The following is an 18,257-nucleotide window of genomic DNA, read 5'->3' on the forward strand; positions in this document are numbered from 1 at the left end:
GAAGCAACAATATCTGAGTACAGACATAAGTTAAACAAGTTTGCCTTAAGAAGGCTAGCACAAACTGGGATACAGATCGAAAGAGGCGCAGGCCTCCTGCCTGGGATCCTCCTAAACTACTCCAGGTCGTCGTCAGCGGCCTGCACGTAGTAGTAGGCACCTCCAGTGTAGTAGGAATCATCGTCGACGGTGGCGTCTGGCTCCAGGGCTCCAGCATCTGGTTGCGACAACCAGGTAGAAGGGAAAGGGGAAAAGAGGGAGAAAAGCAACCGTGAGTACTCATCCAAAGTACTCGCAAGCAAGGAGCTACACTACATATGCATGGGTATATGTGTAAGGAGGCCATATCAGTGGACTGAACTGCAGAATGCCAGAATAAGAGGGGGATAGCTAATCCTGTCGAAGACTACGCTTCTGGCAGCCTCCGCCTTACAGCATGTAGAAGAGGGTAGATTGAAGTCCTCCAAGTAGCATCTCCAAATAGCATCTCCAAATAGCATCTCCAAGTAGCATCTCCAGTCGCATCGCATAGCATAATCCTACCCGGCGATCCTCTCCTCGTCGCCCTGTAGAAAAGCGATCACCGGGTTGTCTGTGGAACTTGGAAGGGTGTGTTTTATTAAGTATCCGGTTCTAGTTGTCATAAGGTCAAGGTACAACTCCAAGTCGTCCTGTTACTGAAGATCACGGCTATTCGAGTAGATTAACTTCCCTGCAGGGGTGCACCACATAACCCAACACGCTTGATCCCATTTGGCCGGACACACTTTCCTGGGTCATGCCCGGCCGCGGAAGATCAACACGTCGCAGCCCCACCTAGGCAAAACAGAGAGGCCAGCACGCCGGTCTAAACCTAAGCGCACAGGGGTCTGGGCCCATCGCCCATAGCACACCTGCATGTTGCGTGGGCGGCCGGAAGCAGAACTAGCCCCCTTAATACAAGAGCTGGCTTACGTTCCAATCCGGCGCGCGCCGCTCCGTCGCTGACGTCTGAAGAGCCTCGGCTGATACCACGACGTCGGGATACCCATAACTACTCCCGCGTAGATGGTTAGTGCGTATAGGCCAGTAGCCAGACTCAGATCAAATACCAAGATCTCGTTAAGCGTGTTAAGTATCCGCGAATGCCGAACAAGGCCAGGCCCACCTGTCTCCTAGGTGGTCTCAACCTGCCCTGTCGCTCCGCCACAAAGTAACAGTCGGGGGCCGTCGGGAACTCAGGCCCACCACTACCTGGATGGAGCCACCTGCCCCTTCAGCCCCCATCTCCGAACAGTATCACAGGTATTGTAACAGTGTAAAGTATATAGTATATGCCCGTGATCACCTCCCGAAGTGATCACAGCCCAGTAGTATAGCATGGCAGACGGACAAGAGTGTAGGGCCAATGATGATAAACTAGCATCCTATACTAAGAATTTAGGGTTGCGGGTAAGGTATCAATGACTGTAGCAACAATGACAGGCTATGCAACAAAATAGGAGTAACCGAACAGTAACATGCTACACTACTCTAATGCAAGCAGTATAGAGAAGAATAGGCGATATCTGGTGATCAAAGGGGGGGGGGGACTTGCCTGGTTGCTCTGGCAAGGAGGGATCGTCAACACCGTAGTCGAACTGGGGTCGCCGGCAGTCTCGGGGTCTACCGGAAAGAAGTAATGGAGGGGAACACAATAAATAACAGAGCAATCAAAGCATCACAAAGCGTAACATGGCAATACGCGGTCTAGAGTGACCTAACGTGATACTAGGTGGTACCGGCGAAGGGGGGAAACATCCGGGAAAGTATTCCCGGTGTTTCGCGTTTTCGGGCAGATGAACCGGAGGGGAAAAGTTGTGTGTTCGCTATGCTAGGAGTGTGTGGCGGACGAACGGAGGGTGTAACCGGATTCGTCTCGTCGTTCTGAGTAACTTTCATGTATAAAACTTTTTCATCCGAGCTACGGATTATTTTATATGTTTTTTTGAAGATTAAAACAATATTCGGAAAACCCTGAAATTTTGCTAAGTCTGAGAATTCGACAGTTTTAAACATTACTTGGCTGTTTTCAAAACACTACAACTATTGATCTATAACTCCTATGATTTTGTGCCTTATATCAATATGCAGCATTTTTCTGTGGTCTATAAGATAGTAGCACCTTCAACTCTGTTAGAGTCCATTTGATTGATCATTAACAGCTCTAAAGTAGCTATGAAATTAAAGCTGTTTTCAGCTTTCTATTAACAGAACATTGGAATTTGTGATTTTTGTAGGAATTAAACCATACATCAAAAGGATTTGGTCCAGTGGGATAAAATGGAGTTTGTCATGTATGCTTTCTACTCATATTATTTTTACCCATGTTAACCGCTGGTTAGACGTTGTTTAGAGGCTGTACAGAGGGTCAGATAATGTCAAATTAGAAAAGCTAGCACTAGCTACAGTAACTGAATGTTACTGTACCCGTGTAGCATAGCAGCAGGCAGAGCTGCAGCGAGCAGCACGGGCGCCTGGTGCGTGCGGTGCGTGTGGTGGGCGGGCGCAGGAGCTCAGGCGAGCAGCATGCCGCGGCGTGAGCAGCAGCAGAGGCCAGGGGCGTTGGGCGCAGGCGGCACGGTCGCGGCGACTACGGGCACGATCAAGGGCAGGGCTGGTGCGTGCGGGCGTGGTGACGCGCGTGTGGCGGGTCGGCGAGCGCCGTACGGGGCGGCGCTGGAGCAGTAGCAGGCGAAGTAGCACTAGACCACGGCGAGGCCGGCGCGCGTGCATAGAAGCAGCCACAGCACGCACGCACGTACGCGTACGCGGCAGCTCGGACGAGCTCGGGGACGGCGGCCTACGGCGCAAGAATGGGAGGGAAGAGGATGTGCTCACCGAGCAGGCACAAGGAGGCCCGTTGAGTGGCTTAGGAGCAGCAGAGGTGGCCGGTGTTGGCAACGGCGGCGGCGACCGAGACGGATGGAGGTTGAGGACGGGGAAGCAGCGGGTGTCCCGGTGGCTTCCGGCTCGATCTCGCCCATGTAGTCGAAGTAGGCGACGAAGAAGGTGCCCCTGGCGTTGTCTCTGGCAGCGAGGAGGCCATCGGCGACGGCTACGCCGACGACGCGTCCATGGCGGAGATCAAGAAGGAGGGGGATCTGAGGAGGGAGGCAGAGGGAGATGGGGGCGAGCAAAACTAGGGTTGGGCGCCGGTGACGCGGGGGTGGCTTATAGGCGTCGGGGAGGTCGGGGATGGCCGCCACGCATGTCCCTGGCGCCATGGATGGCTGCCACACCCCTCCATCGTCCCTGTAGCGAGGGGAAGGGGATAAGTGGGAGTGGGCTGGTATTGTACTCAGGTGGGTCGGCCAGTTGGGCCGTCTGGCCCAGTTGGCCAGGGAGGCCTTTCTCTCTTTTTTTTGTATTGTATTTTCCTGTTGTTTCTTTCTTTTTTGTTCTCTTTTATTTTTAGTTTTTGTAAAAATACTAAAGTGGCACCCAAAATAGATGTTACAATTTATACCACAGCCACAAACAACTTAGCACTGAAATAAAATAGTTTTGAAATTGTTTGTCATTTTAAAAGCATTTATATAATTATTAATGCTGCTATTTTATTCCTTTTAGAGTGTTTAAACATTTTATAAAGGTGTGGTTTGACCAACATAATTACCTATGCATTATTTGGCACAACCCGAACATTTTAGTTTTAGTCTTTGAAAACTTTTGTTGTTTGCCTGATTTTTAAATTGAATTCAAATCGGTTTCGAACTAATGCGAGATTAGCCACAGTACTCGAGGTGATGTGGCATCATTAGCGGAGGGTTACTGTGGCGTAACTATCCGGGCGTCACAATTGCATTCATTCATGTCAGAAGATTTTGCATACAAGCACGATGTTAAATGTGAGCAGATGAACACTTCAGTAGTGGTAAAAACCCCCGCGGGACAATGTCAGACCTCCATGGTTGGCATCGACGTCCCTGTGGAAATCGAAGGGTTGGAATTTCGCGCCTCGCCCATTATCCTGAAGTCGTCTAACATTGACCTCATTCTGGGAATGGATTGGTTAAAGGCGCATACTGCTTCTATCGTTTGCGCCACTAAGACCGTCCATCTGCTACACTCTTCTGATGAAATAATTAGCTACGATGCTCGTCTCGTTCAGAATGCCGAGGCAAGGCTCTATGCATTGAATGCATTGAACGCTGCACCACTCGAGGGCATTGAAAACATTTCCGTCGTGCGTGAATTCCTAGACGTCTTTCCTGAAGAACTCCCAGGGATTCCCCCTGCTAGAGCTATCGAATTCGTCATCGACTTGAAACCAGGCACCACTCCTATAGCCAAGCGACCCTACAAGATGCCGCCGCATGAACTCCTTGAGCTTAAGGAGGAAATTGACAAGTCTCTTCGCAGTGGTTTCATTCGCCCAAGTTGCTCTCCTTGGGGAGCACCTTCTCTCTTTGTCAAGAAGAAGGATGGGACAAACCGATTGGTCCAAGACTACCGTCCTATAAACCAAGCTACCATTCAGAACAAGTATCCCCTTCCTCGGATCAATGATTTGTATGATCAACTGGCTGGTTCGTCAGTGTTCTCCAAACTCGACTTGAGGTTGGGTTACCACCAGATCCTTCGTGAAGAGCATATCCCAATGACTGCCTTTGTGACTCGATATGGTTCCTACGAGTACACCGTCATGTCTTTCGGCTTAACCAATGCTCCAGCCACCTTCTCTCGCCTGATGAACTATATATTCATGGATTACCTCGACAAGTTTGTCGTGGTTTATCTGGATGATATTCTGGTATTTTCCAAGAACGAAGAGGAACATGCTGAACATCTTCGTCTTGTGCTGGAAAAGCTATGAGAGCATCAACTTTATGCCAAGTTCTCCAAATGTGAATTCTGGCTTCCCAAAGTAACCTATCTCGGGCATGTCATCTCTAAGGATGGTATTGCCGTCAACCCTGAACGAGTTCAGGCTATTCTTGATTGGACTCCTCCGAAGAACGTCAAGCAAGTCAGAAGTTTTCTCGGTCTCGCCAGCTATTGCCGTCGATTCGTCGAGAACTTCTCCAAGATCGCCAAGCCCCTGACTAACCTATTGCATAAGGGCGTCAAGTTCCAATGGACAGACAAATGTCAGGAAAGCTTCCAGGCACTCAAAGACAAGTTGACTTCTGCCCCAGTACTAGCTCCACCCGATACTAAGAAGGACTTCGTCATTTACTGCGACGCTTCCCATCAAGGATTAGGCTGTGTCCTAATGCAGGAGCGCAAAGTGATTGCCTATGCCTCTCGACAATTGCGCCCTCACGAAGAGAACTACCCAGTTCACGACCTCGAGCTTGCTGCTATTATCCATGCACTAAAACAGTGGCGACATTACCTTCTCGGTAATCGTTGCGAGATCTTCACCGACCACCAAAGTCTGAAGTATCTGTTTACTCAGCCAGACCTGAACCTCCGTCAGCAGAGATGGATGGAGATTGTTGCAGACTTTGACTTGGGTATTTTCTATACACCAGGCAAGGCTAATGTAATGGCTGATGCCTTGAGCCGCAAGTCTTACTGCAACCACCTCCAGATTCACAAAGTTCAGCCCTCACTTGTTGAAGAATTCAGAAAGCTGAACCTCCATATTGTTCCTCCGGGTGCACTCGCTCCCCCTCCTGAGGAGTCTCGCAAGATGAATCTCCGTGTTGTTTCCCAGGGTTCCCTCTATACCCTGGTTGTCGAACCCGATCTCGTGAGCTCCATCAAGACATTACAGGGATATGACTCTGAAGTCCACAAGATTAAGTGCGACCTCAAAGAAGGAAAGCCATCATTCTTCACTATTGCTGATGATGGCGCCTTGTACTTCAAAGGCCGCCTAGTGGTGTCGTGTAAGAAGGAAAACCTGAATATGACACAGGAGGTTATGAAAGAAGCTCATGATACGCCTCTATGTATCCATCCTGGTAGTACAAAGATGTACCAAGACATCCGCCAGAGATTCTGGTGGTCTAACATGAAACAAGACATTGCTCGTTATATTGCTGAATGTGACATTTGCCGTCGTATCAAAGCAGAACATCAAACGCCTGCTGGAACTCTGCAACCTATCTCTATTCCTGAATGGAAATGGGACCATGTCGAGATGGACTTCGTCACTGGATTTCCCAAATCGCAGAAAGGTAATGATGCTATTCTTGTCATCATTGACCGGCTTTCTGAAGTGGCACATTTTCTGGCGGTCAAAGAAACGATCACTGCTAGTCAGCTTGCAAGTCTCTATATGTCCAGAATTGTTTCGCTTCACGGTATTCCACTGGTTATCAGTTCGGACCGTGGCAGCTTATTCACTTCAAGATTCTGGGCAAGTTTCCAAGAAGCTATGGGAACTCATCTGTCATTCAGTACTGCGTTTCATCCGCAGTCGCAAGGGCAAGTTGAACGTGTCAACCAAATTCTCGAAGACATGCTTCGAGCTTGGTTTATTTCCTTCGGCAAGAAATGGGAGGAATCTCTCCCGTATGCTGAGTTCTCTTATAATAATAGCTATCAAGCTAGTCTGAAGATGGCCCCCTTTGAAGTGTTATATGGACGGAAGTGCCGAACCCCTCTGAATTGGTCAGAAACTGGGGAACGTCCACTCTTCGGTCCGGATATTATCCAACATGCCGAAGAACAAGTCCGCATTATTCGCGAGCATCTCAAGACTGCTCAGTCACGTCAGAAGAGTCAGTATGACCGTCATCATAAAGACATGGTCTATCAACCTGGCGAGAAGGCCTATCTTCGAGTTACACCAATGAAGGGTGCTCACCGCTTCGGGATCAAGGGCAAGCTAGCTCCTCGCTATATTGGCCCATTCACTATTTTGGAAAGGCGTGGAAAAGTGGCATATCAACTGGAGCTTCCGTCGAACCTTTCTCAGGTTCACGATGTGTTCCACGTGTCACAGCTCCGTCGCTGCTTCAAGGACCCAATCCGAGCAGTGGATCATGAAGTGCTCGAATTGCAACAGGACCTCTCCTATAAAGAGCATCCGGTCCGCATTCTCGACCAAGCTGAACGCCGCACACGCCAGAAGGCGATCAAGTTCCTCAAAGTTCAGTGGTCACACCATTCTGAAGATGAAGCCACCTGGGAATGAGAGGATCGTCTGCGTGATGAATACCCCGCACTCTTTCCTGCTACCTCCTAAATCTCGGGACGAGATTTCTTGTAGTGGAGGAGATTTGTAACGCCCGGATAATCATGCTACAGTAATCTCATGTTAATGGTGCCACGTCACCTCTGTCACTGTAGTTAATCTCGAGTTAATTCAAAAACCGTTTCAAAATTCAAATTCAAATTAATGTCAACAAATGAAGTTTTCAAAAATTGAAACAAAAATGTTCGGACAATGCCAAATATGGCATAGGCAATTATGGTGTAGATGATACAAATTTATAAATTACTTAAATTCCCAAATTAAATAAAACAGAACACAAACGAAAAAAAGAAAGGGAAAAACAAGAACCCCCCCCCTTCCCCCCGGGCCGAAAGGCCCAGCTAGCCACAGCCCTGCCACCTGGCCCATCCGGCCGAACCGGCCCGCCTCCCCCTGCCGCCTCCTTTCCCTGTTCCCCCGACCCGGGTCGGAACAGGGGTGCGTCCCCGCCGCACCCTCTCGCCGGCGACGACGGGGGATAAGATCGCCAGCACCCCCCCCCCCCCCCCCCGCCTCCTCAATCCCGCCTCCCACTCGCCCCCACGCTCGCCCTTGGCCCCCGCGCCTCTCCCTCTCCCCTCCAGATCCATCTCCCCCTCGTTCCCCACCGCAATCGAGCGCCGCCATGGCCTCGCCGCCGTGAATCGCGCGGCCACATTCGTCGCCTCGCCGCGCCTGCGTGTCCGTCGACGCCTCCATCGTCTTCCTCGTCCATCGGAGGCCTCAGCTGGAGCAAGGGAGCCCCGAATCACCGGATCCCCTTCGTCCACATCTCCAGCTGCCGCGTTCTTCACCAACTCCGGTGACGCCTTCTGCAGCTACTAAGCCACCCAAGGGCCATCTTGCGTGCCGCACGGTGAGCTCCCCATCTCCCGGCCATCTTCGTTAGCCCCCTCGCGCACCGTAGCTGCCCCGTCTCCGTTGCCGTGAGCTCACCGCCGCCGGTCGCTTCGCTGCCGTGGCCATGGCCTCTGTCGTGCTCGCCTGAGCACGGCATCGTGCTCCTGAGGCTCACAGGAGCCCAACGCACACGCGCACACTCCCTCCCGTGCCTCCTAGTGTGTTTCCCGTCGGGGACCCGACCGCGCTGCCGCCAAAGCTCGTCGCCGGCCGTGTTTCCGGTAGCCATTTGGTCCAGCGCCACCGCCAAACGACGCGGAATGCCTCTGCGGTTCGAACGCAAGTTGTTGCGCGCGGTTTGGTGCTTCCTAGCGCGATCCCGATGTTGTCCTGAACGACGCCGCCGCCTCTGCTCGTCGCCGGTGCCGATTCCGGCCAAGTCCGGCCATCCCACCACCCCCACTGGACGCGGCATCCAGTGGCCGTTCGATTAGACCAAGCTGCGCGCCGAACGGCGCCGTGTAGCGAAATCCCGACGAGGCCCGGGTGCCCCCGCCGCGTTCTGACGTCGCCGGCGGCTAAACACCGGCCGTCGCCTACGTGGTTGGCCTGGGGCCACCCTAGGGCCACTGCCAGTGGGCCCTGCGGGTCCTAGTTGACTGGGTTGACCCAGTCAACTGCTGACGTGGCAGCTACTGCCACTGACATGCGGGCCCCATGTCATAAACGAATAAAAATAAATAGATAACTTGCTAATTAATTAAATAGTTAATTAAACACTAATCTCTCCCTGACTACCGGGCCCCACCCACTAATTAGCCTATTTAGTTAGTTTTAAAACTCTGTTAGTACCCTGTCAATGACATGTGGGTCCCACTTGACCCACCTGTCTGGTTTGATTGGTCAACCGACCAGTTGACATGCTGACATCACTCTGATGTCATGCTGACGTCATCATTTACTATTCTGGATAATGTTGGATTTAAATAATTAATTAAATTCTTGAAAATGATTTAAATCTTTAGAAAATCATATCTTTTAATCCGTAACTCGGATGAAAATACTTTCTACATGAAAGTTGCTCAGAACGACGAGACGAACCCGGATACGCAACCCGTTCGTCCACCACACGCCCCTAACATATCAAACACGCAAATTTCCCCCTCCGGTTCATCTGTCCGAAAACGCGAAACACCGGGAATACTTTCCCGGATGTTTCCCCCCTTCGTCAGTATCAACTACTACCGTGATTGGGCACACCTAGCATCGTTACTTGTCATGTCATGCATTTGTTTGCATTGTATTCATTGTTTCTTCCCCCTCTTCTCTCCGGTAGACCACGAGACCGACGCTGTTGCTGCCCAGTTCGACTACGGAGTTGACGACCCCTCCTTCTTGCCAGAGCAACCAGGCAAGGCCCCCCCCTTGATCACCAGATATCGCCTATTCTCCTCTATACTTCTTGCATTAGAGTAGTGTAGCGTGTTACTACTTTCCGTTATTCCTATTCTGATGCATAGCCTGTCATTGTTGCTACAGTCATTGATTCCTTACCAGCAATCCTAAATGCTTAGTATAGGATGCTAGTTTATCACCATTGGCCCTACATTCTGGTCAGTCTGCCTTGCTATACTATTGGGCCGTGATCACTCCGGAGGTGATCATGGGTATATCTTATACATACATACATACTATATAGATGGTGACTAAAGTCGGGTCAGCTCGAAGAGTACCCGCGAGTGATTCACGGATTGGGGGCTGAAAGGACCTTTGTCCCGACGGCCCTCTGTGTGGATCTTTGTGGCGGAGCGACAGGTCAGGTTGAGACCACCTAGGAGACAGGTGGGCCTGGCCCTGTTCGGCGTTCGCGGATACTTAACACGCTTAACGAGATCTTGGTATTTGATCTGAGTCTGGCCATTTGGTCTATACGCACTAACCATCTACGCGGGAGTAGTTATGGCTATCCCGGCGTCGTGGTATCAGCCGAAGCCTTCGTGATGTCAACGACTGAGCGGCGCGCGCCGGGTTGGAATGCGTTAACGCAACTTCCTTCGTAATGGTGGTTGCTAGGTCTGCTCACCGGCCGCGTACGCAACGTGCAGGTGTGCTAAGGGCGATGGGCCCAGACCCCTGTGCGCTTAGGTTTAGACCGGCGTGCTGACCTCTCTGTTGTGCCTAGGTGGGGCTGCGACGTGTTGATCTTCCGAGGCCGGGCATGACCCAGGAAAGTGTGTCCGGCCAAATGGGATCGAGCGTGTTGGGTTATGTGGTGCACCCCTGCAGGGAAGTTAATCTATTCGAATAGCCGTGATCTTCGGTAACAGGACGACTTGGAGTTGTACTTTGACCTTATGACAACTAGAACCGGATACTTAATAAAACACTCCCTTCCAAGTGTCAGATACAACCCGGTGATCGCTCTCTAACAGGGCGACGAGGAGAGGATCGCCGGGTAGGATTATGTTATGCGATGCTAGTTGGAGATGCTACTTGGAGATGCTACTTGGGCCCTTCCCACACCAGCTCAGCCGAACTCTACCGCCGGCCATCTTGCGCTCGTGCGCTGTCGCCCACGCCGTGCCCCGCGGCGACAGAGCTCAACGACGAGGGTTGCTGCCTGGCTGCGCCCGTGCTGTGCGCCGCCACTGCTGCTTGCGCTCGTTCGGCTCGCCGGCGCGCCGTTGCTTGCTTCGGTGATGCGTGCCGCTACTTGCTCTTCTTGGCTCCGGTGCTGCCCGCCGCCGCCGCCGCTCGCGCTAGTGCTGCGCGCAGCCTCGCCGCTGCTTGCGCTTGTGCTGCTCCCCGTCACTGCAGGGAGGGCGCAGGCGATCCGTGCGCCGGCTGTTGCACTACCGCCGTGCCTAAAGGAGGTGGCCACGAGCATTCTGAGTGGTGATTCGGAGGCCAAAGCCACCACTAGCCCCCACCCCATGCTTCATGGAGCAGGGTGCCGGCTGACCTCTGCGGCTCGGCCATGGCCGCCGGCCTCGACCTGGACTAGGCTTTTTTTTTGCGGGGTTGACCTGGACTAGGTTGTGGCCATGGCAGGCACGAGGATAGAGCCGCCGCAGCGCAGCAACGAGGCGGCGAGCGTCTTGGCCTAGGCCGCGGCAGCGGTGGCTTGTGGGAACGGCGGCGGGGGCCTGAATCCCGATTGGATCGGGAAGGGAAGAGAGATTTCCTTTTTTTCTGAGGAAGGGTTCTTTTGAAAAACACCAGTTTGCCACATCATCAAATGCGGGCTCCACATGTCATAATCGCAATTAAAATGTCCAAATAGTTCGATCAGTGTTTTTTGCAAGAGATTAGACCGAAAATTAGTGGTTTCTGGCCCAAATTCGTAAAAGAGTGTTTTCTGTAAACCTATGCGTCAATGTGGTGGTTTTCTGCAATTCACTCCATCCAAGGATGTTGGAGTCGTCTTGGAATATCGCCGTGCTTTTGCCTCAGTGTGTCGTCCATAGCAAGCATTGTTGGCCTCTGGCCCTCCCCGGCGGCGGACACACAGATACACGCGAGCTGGTTCAGTATTTTCGAGGCATACATGAAGCAGAGGAAAAACAGAGTACTAGTTCAGTTTGGACAGAGAAAGAGAGGGACCGGCTGTTTTCAGGCAATGAATGCCTTTTTAATTTTTCTTTCAGCTGTAACAAATATAGCAACTTTATCAGAGCAACGAATGCTCAATACTCTTATTTATACAAGGTTCTGAGCACTGCTAGGAACGGACTAATGCTGCAACACATGCAGACAAAACACTAAACCAACCAAGATAGTACCAAATGTTTATTCTCCCAAATTGGTCAGAATACAGAATTGGTCGGTACACGCACACGTTCAGTCAAACTTGCATCCAGTTGCAAGCCGACGAGCCCACAATTACACAAGTGCATTCACATTGCAGTAACAATTGTTCGACTATAATCGGGTTTAACCTAACAAGCAGCAGCGGCGGTGTCTAGATCAGCCAGTCGGAAATGCAACTGAGTTTCCTGAATCAACCTAAGATAGTACCTGTAGTATTTTTTTTTTCGATAAAGGACATTTCATTGAATATATATATCGAGGTGATACAATCGCATCGAAAGAAAGCCCGGCCTCTGCATAGCTAGATACACACAGCCAAAAAGTTGAGAGTGTCCTGAGAATAAAAATAATTCGGTACAAATCGAAGCAAATAAATCATGTCGAGGCTAAGGTGCGGTAGATCCTATCCGTAGACCACACCGCCATCCATGGGGGTAGAAAACCTCCGTGGCCGAACGCTCCAGCCGTGTAGACGCCATCATAAAAAGGTCCCTGTCCTCCGGCCTCTGCAGGATAGACCAAGTACGGAGCCATCGTGTACAAACATGAATAACCTGCATAGGAGATGAGACACATTTGTTATTAAAGATCACATCATTCCTGGTAAGCCACAATGCCCAGCATAATGCCGCCGCTCCCACGAGAATGTGTGAAGAAAATTGTTTATCAATACCGCACAACCAGTTGCCGAACATATTCCGTGCACTACGTGGTGGGTATAAATTAGAAGCTACTTGAACTATGGCCCAAACTGCCCGAGCGAATTTGCACTCAAAGAATAAGTGTCTAATAGTCTCGTCATGTTGGCAAAAGACACATGTCTTAGAACCATGTCAGTTTCGTCGTGCCAGATTATCTCTAGTTAGGATGACTCCTCTATGTAGAAACCTGTAGTATATATATGGAAGGTCCCAAATGTCCATTCTCGGAAATTGGTCAGTATACAGAATAATGATAACACAGTCTTCAACTACTTTCAAAATTTCATTTCAGCTCATTCAATAGAATAGGTTTGTATTTCAAGAGTTGATACAGTAGAGGTTTTACAGACAATATACCGAATTACCTCATCTCATGTTTTAGCCGCCCTAGCCGCCTCCTCCTCCCAACCCTAGCCGCCCCTCCTCGTCAACCCTAGCCGATTCTGAGATCACCAGGCCACTGCCGACAGACTTGGTCCGGTGGATGGTGCTGCTGAAACGTTTTAACAACAGTGCTGGTTCTGAATCCAATGTATGCAGTCAACCTTCTCCGAATGCATGCTTTGCTGGCTGGCCTACCGACCATTTGCCATGTATCCATCCAGTGTCTCTCCGAACGTCAATGATATTTGTAGCAAAAGCACACAGCATTCTCGTACTGAACTGTTCCTTACTAGTCTGCTGAGGAAACATAAGGCAGGCATCCGTTTTTAACTGCATTCGAAATTAAGGAAAAATTATTTCAGCAAGAAAAAGATTAAACTGAAAACATGGTCCATAATAACGTCATAACCTGGGTCTCCCTCTTACAGTTCCACGAAGAGATTATTTAAGATTTTCTCTGCTACTTCACTTTTTGTTTTGCATTCCATTTTGAACTTCTAGCTTTACTGCAGTCTGCGGATGCTCTGTTTTGATCATCTCTGTTGAACTGAAAACTACATATACTTTTTCTCTCAATCATGCATAAGATCGATCACTGCAACTTTATTTTCTGGAGTTCATCGAACCAGAGGAAGAATTTTTTTCTTTCGAAGCCAAGAAGAAGAAAAGTTGTACTCTGAGGTGAATATCTTCAGATATATTTGCAAGTGTCGGAATCATACCAGCCACCGATGCCATAACTGCCGGCCATGCAGCTGATATTTCCACACCTTTGTCAAGCACAGGCACACATAAATGACGTCGGCGGACACCAGCTCGCAGCTTAGTTCATCTCATCCGGTCCTAAACTGTCTGCCCAGTTTATCTCGACTCGCTGCTGTAGATGAGCAACGGGTGGATACGAACATAACGACATACTTTTTTTAAATAATTAATCGGAACAAACAAAAACTACCTACTATAAACACATCGATCCATTCGATCTTGATGCACACACTGATTGCATGAAGCTAGGTCCTGGGCAACGCAGTCCACGGCCCGAGGCATCGGAAGAATTCTATAGTGAACTATGTGAAATTTGGATCCGGCCCGGGGATCAGCCAGCAACCGTGCAGGTCTGGGCAACCGTTTAGCATTGCACATTTCCAGTTTCTCCCCCAACCGGAGAGCGCGCGCTGCCACCAACCAGAATATGCACGCACGGACACACCGCATGAGCCACCGCTACTTTCTTTTTTCTTTCTTTCTCTTATGCTTCTTTTGGGCGTGCTTGTGCCGATGCCCACTATTTTTTCTGGGTGATTTGGTACTTCTTGCATGGACATGGTGGTTGCTTTATCTATAAAGCTGGACGAAAGCCTATTTTGGGAGAGTCGTACGCCGGCACCGCTGCCTGCTGCTGCTACTCAAGTGCCACTCGGCGCCAGCGCCCCTGCAGTTTTCTTAGGGCATCTCCAGCCGTTTGCCCCCATAGGAGGCATTTTTTTCGCCCCTTGGGGGGCTGCCGGCGAAAAATTTGACCTGGGGGGCGAAAATGTTCCATTCGTTGCATCCCCACGAGCAGTGTTGGACTCCCACGAACAGAGCGGCATTTCGTCGAGCATCTTGCCCACGGCGGCGGCCGACTACCTCCTCGTCGCGCAGCTAGAGCAGGTCGCGCCCGTCTTGGCCTTGACATTGACCTTGAGCCCATTGGCCGCGAGCAGGTCGAGGCGCGCGTCGTGGGCGCCGGTCGTCTTCGCCGCCGCCGGAGACGCGCTGCTCGAGCTCGGCGCACCCGTGCTCCTCTTGTGCGGCATCGACAGCGCCCCCGTGCTCCCGTTCTGCGTGGCTCGCGCCCTCCCTGCCCCGCCGTCGCGTTCGACGCCGCCGAGAAGACTTTGGGCGCGGTGTTGTGGCACCCCGGACCATGGTACCGAGCACGCCCGTCCGTCTGCTGCTGCCTGTGCATGCCCCCTGTGCATCCCCGGCCACGCAGAGGTGGGCGCGGGCGCGGGCCGTCCCGGCCACACCCCGGCGAGCGCGGGCGAGCTCCGCCCCGGCCACGCCCCGGCGGGCGCGGGCGAGCCCCGCCCTGGCCACGCAGAGGCGGGCGCGTGCGCGGGCGAGCTCCGCCCCGGCCACCCCCGGGCGGGCGCGGGCGAGTTCCGCCCTGGCCACGCAGAGGTGGGCGCCGGCGCGGGCCGCCCCGGCCACGCCCCAGCGGGCGCGGGCGAGCTCCGGCACGGCCACGCAGAGGTGGGCGCGGGCGCGGGCCGCCCCGGCCACACCCCGGCGGGCGAGCTCCGCCCCGGCCACACCCCGGCTGGCGCTGGCGAGCTCCGCCCCGGCCACGCGCTCCTCCTCCGTGAAGGCAAGAAGACACGATGGGCAACTTGGCGGGCGCGCAACGAGCAGAGTGGCGACGGCGCCGCGCTGTCAGTAGGGCGGCGCGGCGGAGCTGTGTGAGCAGAGGGCGGCGGAGGAGCCAGAGGCCGGCGTGCGGCAAGGAGGCGGCCGGCCGGCCGCGACCAGCAAGGGGGGCGAGTATGTGGGCACGTGGGTGGGGACCGGGAGGAAAAGTATGAAGAGACAAGTGAGAGGCTGACAGTGGGCCATTGACATGCAAAATCTTCTCTCTCCGCCCCCAACAGCCCCCCGGTGGCCTGGGATCGCCCTAGTACCGCCGGCTATGTTTTTTGTTAAATCCGGCGTTTTTTAAGGTCGTGGGGGCGCGAGTGGAGAGTTTTTCGCCCGCCGGCGCTGAAAAAGTGTCTCTGGGGGGCTTCTTGGGGAGCCTAGTGGAGATGGCCTTACTCCCTCTTCGCCACAACCCGTGGATAATGCAAGCACTGTTCCTACCGCCCCAGGTCAGTGAGTGCTTCTCAACAAGACACACTCTATGCAGTTTAAATTGGACAAGCTAGGACTTCTTTGTAGACCGAACCCAGATTTGCAGCACAACAATTTCACGCTGAATTTTCCTGGTCTTTCGACTGGCAAGCCCGCACTACTGCACCGACCATTGTCCACATTGTCTTTCAGTTCCTTCTAAAATCTCAGTTCATCAACAAAAAATAAACACATCAAAAGTTGAACAATAGTGTTAGTTCAACCGATGGAAGGAACCCAGCAAAAAGAAGTGCATATGGTTTAGAGGTATATAAAGAGAAAGAGTGAGCAATGTTCAACATATCTGTTACATTAGCAGCGTGATAGGTGTGATGCGGCCGAATGGTGTGTAGTTCATGAGGAGTGGCAATTTATGTTTCTCACACTGCCCAACTGTGCATCGTTGTTCGCATGCTGATCACATGCATATGTGCTGGGGTAAATATTTATTCTTAGTTCAAACCTACGTTGCATGGATAATTCAGAAGGTGTGTGTATCCAGCCGGATACTGCCCCGATACGTGATTTATAGATTTAAAAGAAAAAGTAATGTTTGATACATCTAGGATTCCTCTGGGATACGTTTTATTTGTGAACTGGTTGTGAACTCTTGTTTTCGTTTGTGGACAGATTTATAGTATAGGGACCTGAACCTAAATTATAGTATTTATCTATCAATTCGACTATGTGTGTGTGAATCTGATGTGAGAATTGTGAATGTGGTTACCATATTTGTTAAGCAATTATGTCGAATCATCGACATCGTCCAGAAGGAAGAATAAATTAAACAAAGAAATACAGTATTTGTTAAGAAACTATGAAGAGTTAAATAAAACAGTACGTTTCCTACCAAAAAATCATTACTTTTTCCTGTTTGAAAATAATTAATATGTATATAGAAACATATCCCCCTATCCAAATGTTTAGAAAATAGGTGTATCGAACGTATCTTATCGCGTATACGATACGTATCCAAGTATCCATGCAACATAGACTTCTAACTAAAATCTCAGCTCATTTTACCGAAAAAGGCTTCCGCCCCGCTTTATATATGAAGCAAAAATCACCAACATCCCGAAACAGACGCACACCACAACAACAACGCACACAGGCAATGCATGATACACAGACGCTGAGCGCAGCAACACCACCCCTAACTACGAAGAGATGAAGCCGCATATGACGACCCGTGGGCTCCAAGGCGGCGCCTTCAGCAAGGGTACGACACCGGAGCGCCGCCACCGCCCGATCCAAGGATCAGAGTTTCCCCTAGACCACACGATGGACGATGAGAGCCGCGACGACGCCTTCAAGAAGGGAACGAGTTTCGCCGCCGCCGGTCTGTCCGTAGAAAGAACAAGTTTTCACCCCGGCCACCCCTCACCGCCACCGAACGCCGCACCCTGGCAGCCACGCCGCCCGCACGGCCATGGCCACCGGGTAGCAGCAAGCCGCGGGCTCTGCCCAAACGCACCACGCTACCACCCCCGGGGCCGCCGCCCCGGCAACCAAGACCTTGGCACCACCTAACCCGAGACCCGCCGCTACCCCAACCGAAGAGACGACTGGAAAGGCCCCGCCTTTCGCACCCTTGGACGTCCCCCAGTGCCGAGACCCAAAAGGAGAACCATCGCCGCCGAAGGCTTCGCGAGCCACAAGAACCACCCGCAATCGCGGGATCCAATTGGCAGTTGAGGAACACGGCCGGAGCTCCACCACAATACCACATGCTCCTCTCCCCTCGGGCCCGTCTCCACTGCCGACCACCATCGAGAGTAGGGAGCAGCACCCTACACCACAGCTTGTATCAGATCCATGCCCGAGCCGGAAGGCAGAAGCAGTGACGAGGAGTAGTGACATCTGAAATAGAGGCGAGCGAGCTGCGTCGGCGATCCGTGTCGACTGCAGCGATGCGTGCAGTGGCGTCGAGGACGTCGCCTAGGAGGAATATAGGACGAGTGCACTGAGGGGAGCCTGGCCCATGAGCGACGGTGAGGGACATCGCTGGATTTAGGGAGAATCGAAGGTGGCGGCGGATCGTCATGGAAGTCAGATGAGAAAGAGGGGAATCGGGGGAGAGAGATGGCAGATGAGATAGGTGTTGGTACGGGGAGGTTTGATTTATTTTAGGAAGAGGAGGTTGGCTCTAAGCGCGGAAGGCTTGGGGACGAGGAGTTTACCTCTAAGTGCGGAAGGTGGGAGGTGGGATAAACAACACATCCTACAGTATCGGTGGTACAAATGCGTTGGTATAGGGGGTTTTGTTGTAGTGATGTAAAGCCGTTTTTCTACTACTACTAGTGTTTAGTGGTCATGTATGCATGTGTTGTATATAATGCATCGGTATACATAACTTAAAAAAAAATGAACGTACTAATTAAGTATTTTTGCAAACTACAAAATTAATTTCACCATTGATCATCTATCTTGGTTGAAGAGATTTTTAAATTAAGCCTTATAAACCAGAAAGGAGCAAGTAC

The 18,257-nt window shown here is 51.7% G+C and overlaps 1 protein-coding gene across 2 annotated transcripts; it reads right to left on the reverse strand.

Annotated features, from left to right (window-relative positions):
• Positions 1–158: 158 nt before the first annotated feature.
• LOC123083237 (uncharacterized) lies at positions 159–3,671 on the reverse strand. 2 transcript variants are annotated; one of them, XM_044505324.1, is made up of 2 exons: positions 2,860–3,607; positions 159–217 (listed from the first exon to the last, which is right to left on the reverse strand). In XM_044505324.1, the coding sequence occupies exons 1-2, from the start codon at positions 3,243–3,245 to the stop codon at positions 178–180; spliced, it is 426 nt and encodes a 141-aa protein (XP_044361259.1). In that variant the 5' UTR covers positions 3,246–3,607; the 3' UTR covers positions 159–177. The 2 variants fall into 2 exon arrangements, 1 of the variants encoding a protein (XP_044361259.1); XR_006439253.1 differs by lacking the exon at positions 159–217 and adding an exon at positions 1,548–1,644 and having other exon boundaries at positions 2,860–3,671.
• Between the last annotated feature and the right edge of the window lie 14,586 nt (positions 3,672–18,257).

This window comes from Triticum aestivum, chromosome 4A (assembly GCF_018294505.1).
Source record: "Triticum aestivum cultivar Chinese Spring chromosome 4A, IWGSC CS RefSeq v2.1, whole genome shotgun sequence".
Taxonomy (NCBI): domain Eukaryota; kingdom Viridiplantae; phylum Streptophyta; class Magnoliopsida; order Poales; family Poaceae; genus Triticum; species Triticum aestivum.